This window comes from Balaenoptera musculus, chromosome 7, assembly GCF_009873245.2.
Source record: "Balaenoptera musculus isolate JJ_BM4_2016_0621 chromosome 7, mBalMus1.pri.v3, whole genome shotgun sequence".
Taxonomy (NCBI): Eukaryota; Metazoa; Chordata; class Mammalia; order Artiodactyla; family Balaenopteridae; genus Balaenoptera; species Balaenoptera musculus.
Genome location: NC_045791.1, coordinates 58,147,567 through 58,160,068, shown reverse-complemented (window position 1 = coordinate 58,160,068; position 12,502 = coordinate 58,147,567). Strand labels below are relative to the sequence as shown.

Sequence of the window (12,502 nt, the reverse complement as noted above, 5' to 3'; positions counted from 1 at the left end):
ATTAGAAAAGTTCTAAGCTAATGATTACTGTGGAGAGATAGCGTAGAAGAAAAAATAACCATCCTATACAACTAGAGACACCATTATCTCCTTTCTGCCATATTTATGAGATTCACTTATCACTTAAAATATTATCTTATACACCCAGGCAAAAGGCTTAATAAATTAGAATATAAAGTTAAAACTGCCCAGATTATATGATATTCAAAAACAAATTTATATGTTCTTTGGTGAAAAAGTGATTTTAATATAGAATAATTAATACATAGAAGAATTTAAACAATGTACTCCTACTTAACATTTGTTGTCAAAGGAAAAATGCTTTCTTGATAACAATACGGAACAATACGGTGTTCTCAGTTCTTAACCAGATCTGTACCATCATATAGCAGAATAAAGTTTGAATTGGTACTTTCATATCTTTTGGACAGAATATAAGTGGAAGTCACATTGATGCAAGTACAGGGGGTATTGATCTACACAGTGAAACAATGTTAAGAACATGTCTGTGATTAGTAACCACTATTTCTTGTCAAAGTCATTTGAAATCAGAAAAATATTTCATTAAGAGTGGCAGTGTAATGCCTTTTTTGCATGAATTCAACGCAAAGTATCAGCTGAAGAAGGTATCTGGAACTTCTGATTTGCAGAGGTCCCATTTCCATTCCATCAATGACAATTCAGTCAGTGAAGGCAATTTCCTTTGGCTTGTGTAAGCTGTTAAAATGATGTGGTTGGTGAATGATCAAGAGAGATTAAATTTGTCTTAAAATGTAAAATAATGTTAGTTTTCAGTATTAAAAGATATTACTGATTTGGTTATCACTGTCCTGGTTGCATATCCCTTCTTCTCAAAGATTTATGTTGGGTATAGTTAGCCTTTGAAAAATAATATTCTCTCTATTAAGATAAAGGTTAGGAAGTAACTACTAAAGCAGGAACATTTTCTTATTTAGGCAGTAAGCCACAGCTTCAATTAGGATCCATATGGGAAAGAAGCCATGAACTAAGGGTAAATCATGTCTCAAAGAGTTCAGGTAGATTTACTCAGAACAGAAATAAACCAGCATAACCAATAAACACCATAAACCAATTTTTCAAAATAACCATTTCATAATTATAAGAATGTTTTCAGTGGGATGGCACAAATATTTAAAATAGAACAAATTTACATCACATTAAAATTCAAAACACACAATACCTACCACCAATTGGTATGATACAAAGGTTATATTTGCACGCTAGATTCACAATCTTAACTACATCATCATGACACGCTGTTGAAAAAAGGGAAAATAAATTAATCACAAGGGCATGAACAAAATCTGGGTAACCCTACAAAACAAGGGTCTGTAGAGTTCTTCAGTGTCTAAACTTTTCCTTCATTTATTCACTCATTAACACATTAAATCACTACATTAAAAAAAAACTGTTTTTTCTTTTTTAACTTTTCATTTTAAATAATTTTATACTTACAAAAAAGTTGCAAAAATGGTACAAAGATTTCCTTCACCCAGTAGCTGCAAATACTAACATCTTATATAACTATAAAAACTATAAAAACCAAGCAATTGACACTGATACAATACTATTAATTAATCAAGAGACCTTATTCAAAATTTGCCAGCTGTTCCACTAATGTCCTCTTTTCTGGACCAGGATCACATACTGCATTTTAGTTGTCACATCTCCTTAGTCTTTTTTTTTTTTTTTTAAAGACCTTTGAGCTCCCTGACTCCAAACTTCCAGGCACCAGAAGCTCAAAATTTCTCAAGCCTGTTCCATTGATGGACAGCTCAGACTGTTAGAAAGTTCTTCCCATTTGCCCCTCTAACTTCCACCCGCGAGTCCTCATTCTCTGCCTCTGTTGCAACCAAGACTATCTTAGTCTTCTTTACTCTGAAATAGTTCCTCAATCTACTTTGACCTTGACAGTTTTGAAGAGCACTGGTCAGTTATTTCATAGAATGTCCCTCAATTTCGGTTGCTTATTTCCTTAGGATTAAATTCAGTTTATACATTTTGGCAGGAATTCCACAGAAGTGATGCTGTGCCTTTCTCAGTGCATTATAACTGGAGGCGCATGATGTAGATAAGTCTCATTGCTGGTAATGTTAACTTTCATCATTTAGTAACACAGTACAGTAGTCCCTCAGTATCCATAGGGGATAGGTTCCAGGACCCCTACAGACACCAAAATCTGGGAAGCTCAGGTCCCTTAAAGAAAATGACATACATACAGAGTGAAGTAAGTCAGAAAGAGAAAAACAATACCGTACGCTAACACATATATATGGAATCTAAGAAAAAAAAAAAGTGGTCATGAAGAACCTAGGGGCAAGACGGGAATAAAGACACAGACCTACTAGAGAATGGACTTGATGATATGGGGAGGGGGAAGGGTAAGCTGGGACAAAGTGAGAGAGTGGCATGGACATATATACACTACCAAACGTTAAATAGCTAGCTAGTGGGAAGCAGCCGCATAGCACAGGGAGATCAGCTCAGTGCCCTGTGACCATCTACAGGGGTGGGATAGGGAGGGTGGGAGGGAGGGAGACGCAAGAGGGAAGAGATATGGGAACATATGTATATGTATAACTGATTCACTTTGTTATAAAGCAGAAATTAACACACCATTGTAAGCAATTATACTCCAATAAAGATGTTAAAAAAAAAAGAAAATGACATAGTATTTGCACATAACCTACAGCACATCCTTCTGTATACTTTAAATCATCTCTAGATTACTTATAATACCTAATACAATGTAAATGCTATGCAAATAGTTGTAAATACAATGTAAACGCTATATAAATAGTTGCTGGCATGTTGCCTTTATGTAATTTTTTTTCCAAATACTTTTGAACAGCATTGGTTGAACCTACAGATGCGGAACCCTTGGATCAGAAGGGCCAACTGTTAGGTTTCTCCATATAAAAACACTATAGGGCTTCCCTGGTGGCGCAGTGGTTAAGAATCCACCTGCCAATGCAGGGGACAGGGGTTCGAGCCCTGGTCTGGGAATATCCCACATGCCGCAGAGCAACTGAGCCCCCCTGCCACAACTACTGAGCCTGCGCTCTAGAAACCATAAGTCACAACTACTGAGCCCACGTGCCACAACTACTGAAGCCCGCGCGCCTAGAGCCCGTGCTCCGCAACAAGAGAAGCCATGACAATGAGAAGCCCGTGCACCACAACGAAGAGTAGCCCCTGCGTGCCGCAACTAGAGGAAGCGCGCGCACAGCAACAAAGACCCAATACAGCCAAAAATAAAAACAAATAAGTAAATTTATTTTAAAAAATTATAATTAATAAATATCTCGTGAGGAAATACTTTGATTACATAGATGTTTCATACTTTTGCCCACTAATTTTTGCATCCATTGATGATTCTTTATTGTTCTTTAAACAAAACTTTAAACATTATACATGATATACTGCATACGAACTCCTTTCTACTGTACACACCAAAGGGTACTTTTCAGTGTAAAAGTTAAGTATTAAAATCCTGAAGGCAGAAGACTTTAAACACCAAACAAGAGGTGCTAAGACTCAATTTGACTAGCAAAAGGGAATTAAGGAGGGGAACAACATGGCAAAGAGAGTGTTTTAGAAAGATCAATCTCCTGATAAATTATGTAATGGCATGGAGGAAAAAGAGATTTGAAGCAAGGAAACCATGCAAAAATTGAGTATCACTTGCTTAGGACCTGAAAGGGAAATAAGGATACAAATGAAAATATACAAATTAATATCCATTTATGAAAGTAAAAATACTGTTCTATAAAAGTTATGATTATCATTTCCCAGGTTTTCTTAAAGCTAGGAATATGTCATTTGCATCATTCCAAATTTAATAAAAATCTATTTTCAAGCTTTCAGATTAAGCCTATAAAGCTCACTATCTGTGGTAAAAATTTTTAATAAATGGAATACTAGTTCATCAATAATTAATAAAATACCCAAAGATGTCTGTTAAAAAACCTTTAATAAGGCAAAACGATTTCAAGGATTGTCACCAAATCGGAAGCTTTCCTTTACAATGTTATTTGACACAACACTCCCTCATCCCACTGCCCACCCGATTTATTCTCTATCTTTTTACTGTGCCTTGTTTTTCTTTATAACATTTACCACCCTTCACTACATTAAATATTTGTTTATTGTTCTGTCTCCTCCCACCCCCACTTAATTGTATAGCACCTGAGAATAGGAATTTGTGTTTTGTTCAGTGTCTTATCTTCAATACCTAGAACAGTACCTAGCACATATTTTCACAGGCCTAAAGTTTCGATATTTAGACTGCTGAAAATAATGCATAAATTGAATAAATATTGCTAAAGGAAACTTTATTTTTATAAGTATACTTACCACAGACAACATACAATGTATAAGTAACTAACTACTTGTCCAAACTAAATGAAAGGTAGAAATAGCTACACTGTGTACAGGTCACAATGGTGACAAATCCTGGTTTAAGTATGACTCCAAATCAGGAAAGTTCCATATATTACAAGTTCTTACTCTTAGATAAGCCCTAGACATCCTATTAAAGCAACATGTAGAATTCAGACTCCAATTACAGACAGACTTAAAGACATCCACAACGACAGACTTCCTAGGTATGTGTACATATGTATATATACAGATATGGTGTGTAGATATTTAAACTGCAAGATGAGAAAGCCACCTCCACTCTATGGAATACCACATTGTCTCAAATTGCCATATTGTCTCAAAACTTACCCTCATGCAAAGAAAAACATGAACTTTATTACCAAAAGGAAATTTACATTAAAGTTAAATAAAGGCCACAGTTAACTGACAACCTGTTGGGAAACAAACTATTTCCAAGAAGTTCTTACACTGGAAGATTCAACAGAACAAAATTTTAGACTTGGTTTGGGCACCAACACACTATTCAAATAGATTCTTTTCTCCCTATATATGTCACCCTCCTTCCTATCCCCAAATTAAAGTAGGATTTTTCCCTCAGATACTCCCTGAAAAGGAAAAGGATCACATCTAAGAACCGAGAGTCCATGAATGAGGCAATTTTTTGAAAAATAAAACATTCTATATAGTCCTTTTATGGAGTCTGAAGAGAAAAAAGGATCAGAAGATCAGCAGAACTTCTTAAAAGGTAAGTATGGACAGTAAGGAGCAGTATACCTATTCTGCTTAAAGTTTCTGCTACAAGACGTGGATATAAAAACCATATATATATACACTACCAAATGTAAAATAGATAGCTAGTGGGAAGCAGCCGCATAGCACAGGGAGATCAGCTCAGTGCTTTGTGACCGCCTGGGGGGTGGGATGGGGAGGGTGGGAGGGAGGGAGATGCAGGAGGGAGGAGATATGGGAACGTGTGTATATGTGTAGTTGATTCACTTTGTTATAAAGCAGAAACTAACACACCATTGTGAAGCAATTATACTTCAATAAAGATGTTTAAAAAAAAAAAACATATATATAAATATAGTGCCTAAGCATCAGCAAGAGCAAAATAATAACAGAAAGCTCATCCATCCTCCACCTCAAGCCAAATCCCTAAATGAAATTAATTTCTCAAAATTTAATTATTTATATCAAAGACAATATCCATATTAAACAACTTGTTTCATCATTTGAATACCATATTTTTTAGCCCACAAGTTAACATCAACAAACTACTATTATTAGTTGCAGTAATCAGTTATGTTAAGAGTTTCTATACATCTGAATATATCATTGATTGATAATAATTTCATTAAGCTGTCAAATTAGTCCAAAATACATTTTTCTACTGACCTCACAAAAGGATATGTACATACTAAATGAAGATTTAATCATCAACAAAATTAATCATTAAAAACAACCATTCAGGATGATCATATTAAGAATATGACCTTTAGTAAACTCTAAAAATATAGCAATCTATATTTTTTATAGCTCATGTTTAAAAGTACGTATTTCCAATACTAAATTTACTTAAAATTTAACAATACTAAATTAATAATACAAAGAAAAACAAGAACTTACTTGGCCATAAAACTATATCAGGAATTCGCTGAAACATTCCTTCCCTGAGCAAAAATATCTCATGAAGACAATGACCTGTTTTGAGGTTTAAAAAAGAAAATGCAAAAACATCTTAAATTATAGGAAATTTACAAATTAAAAATAAATAGCACTTACATAAAGTTGCTTACCATGAGCTCTAAATACTCGATCATCTGCTTCTTGTGAATATGAAATATTAGTTTCTTTAAGGTCATGAAGAAAATCTTCATTTACAATAGAAGGAGGTGTATCACTAGGATTTAAGGATGCCTAGAAAATAAAATTGGTTTTCTTTGACTTATTTCTAGAAAATAAAATTTGAATACCTATGTTACAGAGAGTGACTACAAAATGTAAATTTTTTTACATCCAAACTAAGACAGAAGCATAGGAAAATAACAAATAATACATATGGAAACCAACTCTGTGACAGTAACCAATTACAAATGCTCTGGTTAATCACATTCTGTAACATAAGTTGTAAAAGCCTATGTTTTCTCTTTTGCTTCTATGGCCCACCTTTTCATTATTTCTAAAGATTACAGTTAAGGGGACTTCGGTCCAGTGGTTAAGACTCCCTGCTTCCACCGCAGGCGGCCAGGGTTCCATCCCTGGTCAGGGAACTAAGATCCCGCATGCTGTGTGGCGTGGTCAAAAAATAAATAAATAAACTAAAATAAAAATAAAGATTACAATTAAGAACAAGGAAGATAGCAAAGTCTCAAATCTTTGATTTTAGACTAGGGACACTGGGGGAAAGATAGTTAACTTTTGCATTAACTACATTTTCACCTGTAGATAAAATTTATCATTTCCTTTTATTACTTTTAAATGATCAGCAAAAAGCCTCCCAATAAGTAATAAACCCATTTTTACAGGACTGCTTTAAAACTCACAACATAATCATAAACTTGATACTTAATTTCAACTAACAGGTAACTTGAAAAGTAAATCTTCAACTTTAAAGCTATGTGACATTGGGCAAGTCACCCAACTTCTGCAAGCCTTGGCTTCTTCATCTGTTAAATGAGATTATCACCATCATACAGATACCATCATACAGATTACTATTTTGTTAAGTTATTGAAAACTGAAAGGGCTCAAAACAGAAAAAAGAAGTGCATGTAAAACTGGTGAAATTTCTGAATATGGTATATAGATTGCATCAGTGTCAAAAAAGTAATCACAAATAGTCAAAAAAGGAAATAGAAGAGATCTTTAAAGAAAAGTTAAAAGAATTTGGTTTGAGAGGGATAGGAATTAGCTGTTTAGCCTAATTTAATACTAGAATAAAATGTAACTGTGGATTTATAAATAAACCAAACAAGCACTCACTGAATACCTACAGTCCTTAATAATATGTTGGATATAGTGGATAATATAGTGTAAGCCATAGCCCCTGCACTTATCGAAGTTATACTCAGTTAGAGGGACGCAGAATACCATGTCATAGCGAATAATACTAATAAATAATAAAGATTATAATTATACAAAGAAATGTTAACTATTTCATTAGCTTAATACGTATATAGTTTAAAGGATTCTAACCACCCCCGTCAGAAAAGTGATACCACATGAGCAAACTAAAATTCTCTATCACTCATATCTTAATCAAACTTTTACTTTACTTTTTTCAATCTTCAAATATTCTAAATGTTTTGTTAGTAAATGTAACATTATATTTTTATTTTAAATTATTCTATATTAATCCTAGATTACTGTCAGTTCATTACAAAACCTAAAAATAACAGCACCTTATATTTTTGTAACAAAGTTCTCTCACAGAATTCATTCATTTGAACTTCACTACTACTTGTGACACACAGGACAGACAGTTACAACTCTGAGGCTCAGAGAGGATTACAGATTTGCCAGATAAATCTCAGATAAATGCTGAGATTAGGCTCTATATCTGTGATGCTAAAAAAAATTTTTAAAAAAAATCACCCCTAGAAAGCCTAACAAGGCCAATATGACTAGTAAACTTCTTAACAAAAAAATAACAAATATATTAAATAACTATAACAAATTACTAAGATAAGTCTAATTAATTTGGGATTAAACACACACACACTCAGTTAACAATATTATTAATCATTCTTATTTGCTTACTTTAGAGGTAGTTTTATGCTCCAGACTTACTCCAAGTGTATTTTGGATCCACTCTTTAAAAGTTGGCAAAATCATGCCACTAAGAGGGTACCTAAGGTACAAAGAAGGTAAAACATTAGAGTAAAGTATCTTCATTTAAGTTCAAATCTTAGATTCTGTTTCTAGTAATGGTCAGGTAGTTCCTATTGAACCAACCCTCCCACATATAATGATAAGCTCTGGACAAAAACAAAACAAACAAAACCCAACTATTTGAGGGCAGTATAGATAGCCCCAAACCAGGGAAAAATAGGTGGTAAGGGAGTAAGAAGAAAACAGCACTACATGAGTTTCCAGTTTTGTTTTATTTTTTAAACAGGCTTTAGCCTGAGGGAAAGCCCCAGCTAGTACCACAGAAAGAAAGAAGAATGCAGAAAACCTACAGTCTTCCTGGCTGAAAGAATGAGAGGACAGTGCTCACAGTGAACACAGCATCTGGGAAGAGTACAGAAAAATCACACAAATCCAGGAGTCAGTCAGAGGGACCTATGTATAAACTCTGTCCAAATGTCTGGCTGATCTTGAATTATACATGTATGGAGCAGACACTAAGCAGCCCAGCTAAGCTTAAAAGAACAGAACAGATAATTCAGCTGCTCACCACCAAAGAAGGAAACTTGAGATGAGTCAAGTTAATTGCTTGGTTTAAAAACAACAACAACAACAACAAAAAGCCTCTTCAGAAGAATGTAACAGAACCCAGAGTTTCTACAACATATCATTAACAATGTCCAAGATACACTTCAAAATTACCAGACATAAACAAACAAGAAAGTGTGATCCATAATCAAGATAAAAGGCAATTAATAAGAACCCCAAGATGATCCAAGATACTGGAAATAGCACACAAGGATTTTAAAACAGCTATAACTACACTAAAGGACAAAAGGGGAAATATGTTCCCAGTGAATAACAGAAAATAAATCTCAGCAGAGAAATAGAAATTATAAAAAGAACAAAATAGAAATTCTATAATTAAAATTGAAATAAAAATTCATTGGAGGAACTCAAGAGCAGACTGGAGACATCAGTGTAACTTACAGATAGAGCAATAAATCATTTTTAATCTGAAGAACAGAGAAGAAGATTGAAAAAATAAAGAGCTACAGAGACCTATGGAACAACAGAAAAATACTAACATACATATAAATGGAGACCTAAGAAGAAGAGGAAAGAGGGAAAGGAATAAAAAAAGTATTTGAAGAAATAATAACAGAAAGTTTCCAAATTTGATGAAAGACATAAGTTCGCAAATTAAAGAAGGTCAGAGAACTCTAAGAAGATAAATGCAAAGAAACTCACACTAGGCACATCATAGTCAAATTGCAACTTAAAAAAGAAAGAGAGAAAGAAGAGAAAGAAATCTTAAAAGCATCTAGAGAAAAATGACACATTACCTATAATGTAATAACAACAAAAATTATGACTGACTTCTCATCAGAAACAATGAAGTCCAGAAAACAACAGAACAACATTTTTAAAGTGCTGAAAGGAAAAGAATGCCAACCTAGAATTTTGTATCTGGTGAAAATATCCTTCAAGAACAAAAGTAAAATAAAGACATTTTCAGATGAAAACTAAGAGAACTTGGAGCCAGCACACCTACACTACAAGAAATTCCACAGGAACTTCTATAAGCTGAAGGGAAATATAACACTAAATGTACAGTGAAATCTTCACAACGGAATAAATAATGACAGAAAGAGTAAATATGTGAGTAAATATAATTGACTATTTTTCTTAATTTCTTTAAAGTATATATGACTTAAAAATTATAATACTGTATCATGGAGTTTATGATGTGACAACTAGAAAAAGAACAGGGAATGGTAAATAAACCAGATTTGCAAGGTGCTTATATTTTACACGAAGTGCTACAATAAATTTAAAACACACTAAAGAGCTCTATAGAGCAGGAATACTATGAAAAAACTAGATTTGCTACTCAAATTTCGTTTCCTATATCTTCTATCCCAAACTCTATTTAAATGAGCTTATATGAAACATAAACATTATTTCATATATACAAGAAATCCTAAATTGTATATATATGAGAATATTGGTGCAGAAAACTCAAGTGCTTAGAGAGGCAACTTTTCAGTTTTGGAAATACTTGTCAGAGATGGCAAGATATTAAATAGCAATAAGTGCTAGAAATAAAGAGATAAAATAAATATCCTACCCTAGATCAGTGTAGTGAAGGCTGATATGCAAACAATAATATTCCAATGTGTTACTGTAGCAGTAATAAAATAACTTTCAGAAAAGACCAAAACAAATTTCAAAATGTATATTTTAAAATGGTACTCAAATTTTTATTTAAGTAAACATAAAGCGTTATTATGTGTCAGGCATTGTTCTAAGTTTGTTATGTATATTAACTTATAATAATGTTATGAGGTTGATACTATTACCCCATTTTATGAATGAGGAAGCTAAGGCACAGAGAAGTTAAACAACTTAAGATGTTAGGTATGTTAAGTAACTTACTCAAGGTCACACAGCTAGTAAGTTACAAAACCAGGATATGAACCAGGTAATAAATAAGGTAAAATAAGTAATAAATAAGTCTGTGCTCTTAAATACTATATGATGCTGCCTCTAGTCTGATTCTTCCCTTACCATCATTCCAAGTGAGATCATTATTCTAAAATTCTTTATTAATGAATATTTATAAAATCACAGTAGCTATATTCGGTAATTTTTTTCACTATAATGTTCTTGCAACTTCTCTACTTCCCTCTCCCCACCATGATGACAGAACAGCCAAATAAAACTATACTATATTATGGCTGTTTTAGCTTTGTTTAATTTTATAAATATTTTATTTACAAAATATTGAAGTATAACATGCATACAAAAAGTAAGTGTACAGCTGAATGAATTTTTACAAAGTAAACCTCCCATGTAATCAGCATGCAGATCCAGAAATAGAACATTACCAGCACCCCAGAAATATCCCTCTCCTTGCCCCTTTCCCCACACCAAAGGAACAACTATCTTGTTAACATTATATAAATGAAATCATATAAAATGTACTTTTTGTATCTGCTTTCTTTTGTTCAATATTATATTTGTGAGAGTCATCTATGTTTGTGTACGTAGTTGCAGTCCATTCATTTCCATGGCTTAATTCCGCTGTGTGAGTATAGCATAATTACTTTATCCATTGTATTGGTGACAGAAAATAGAGTTGTTTACAGTTTTTGGTATGTGCAGGGACGTTCTTAAACTTGTTTTCTTAAGATCACATATCACATGTTTCAGAAAGCTATATAACTAGGGTGGAGTTCCTAGGCCACAGTCTATGCATATGTTTAGCTTTAGGAGGTGCTGGCAGATAGCTTTCCAAGATGTTAACAGCCAGCAATGTATAAAGAGTTCTACTTGTTCCACATCCTCTCCACACCTGGTATTGTAGTTATTTTCATTATAAGACATTCTATTGGTAATCTCTTGACAATATTAATTTGAATTTCACTGATTACTCAAGAAACTGAACTTCTTTTCATATATCTATTGTCCATCTGGATATCCTGTTTTCAATGCCAGTTCATCTTTTACTCATTTATTATTATGTTTTTATTGATGTATAAGAATTCTCTATATATTCTGAAATCAAGGATGTATGTATTAAATATTTTCTCTCACTCTGTGATTTGTCTTTTCACTCTCTTAAAGGAGTCTTTTGATGAAAAGAAGTTCTGTATTTTAATGCTGTCTGATTCATTTTTTCCTTATGTTAATGCTTTTAGTTCTCTGCTTTTTGCCTACCTCAAATTCAGAAAGACATTCTGTATATTCTTTTAGCAATTTTATAGTTTTAGCTTATGTATTTAGGTCTATAACCTATCTGGAATTGATCTCTGTATTTGGTATGAAGTAAGGTCAGAAGTTATTTTTTTCCAAGATGGCCATTTAAGTCCTCAAAGCTATTTTTATTTTTGTGTTTAATGGAGAAAAGTGTGTGTTTAAATGAAGAAAAGAAGAGATACTCTAGTAGTCACTATCTATTCCAGATCAAAGAACAATTAAACCAATACTGAAAACAAACCAGAATAGACTATATATTGGTCTTAACATCTATGTTGTACAAGCTATTTAAAATGTTCAAGGGACTTCCCTGGCAGCGCAGTGGTTAAGAATCTGCCTGCCAATGCAGGGGACACAGGTTCGAGCCCTGGTCCGGGAAGATCCCACGTGCTGCGGAGCAACTAAGCCTGTGCGCCACAACTATTGAGCCTGTGCTCTGGAGCCCGTGAGCCACAACTACTGAGCCCACGTGCCACAGGTACTGAAG

The 12,502-nt window shown here is 33.5% G+C and overlaps 1 protein-coding gene across 1 annotated transcript in view; it reads right to left on the bottom strand.

Annotated features, from left to right (window-relative positions):
- AGPS (alkylglycerone phosphate synthase) overlaps positions 1-12,502 on the bottom strand; it is a 139,648-nt gene that overhangs the window by 85,357 nt on the left and 41,789 nt on the right. The window contains exons 3-6 of the mRNA XM_036857223.1: positions 8,164-8,254; positions 6,201-6,321; positions 6,031-6,105; positions 1,206-1,277 (exon numbers count right to left, since the gene is read on the bottom strand). Of these exons, the coding sequence (XP_036713118.1) occupies positions 1,206-1,277; positions 6,031-6,105; positions 6,201-6,321; positions 8,164-8,254 (359 nt within the window). The remainder of the gene's footprint in view (positions 1-1,205; positions 1,278-6,030; positions 6,106-6,200; positions 6,322-8,163; positions 8,255-12,502) is intronic.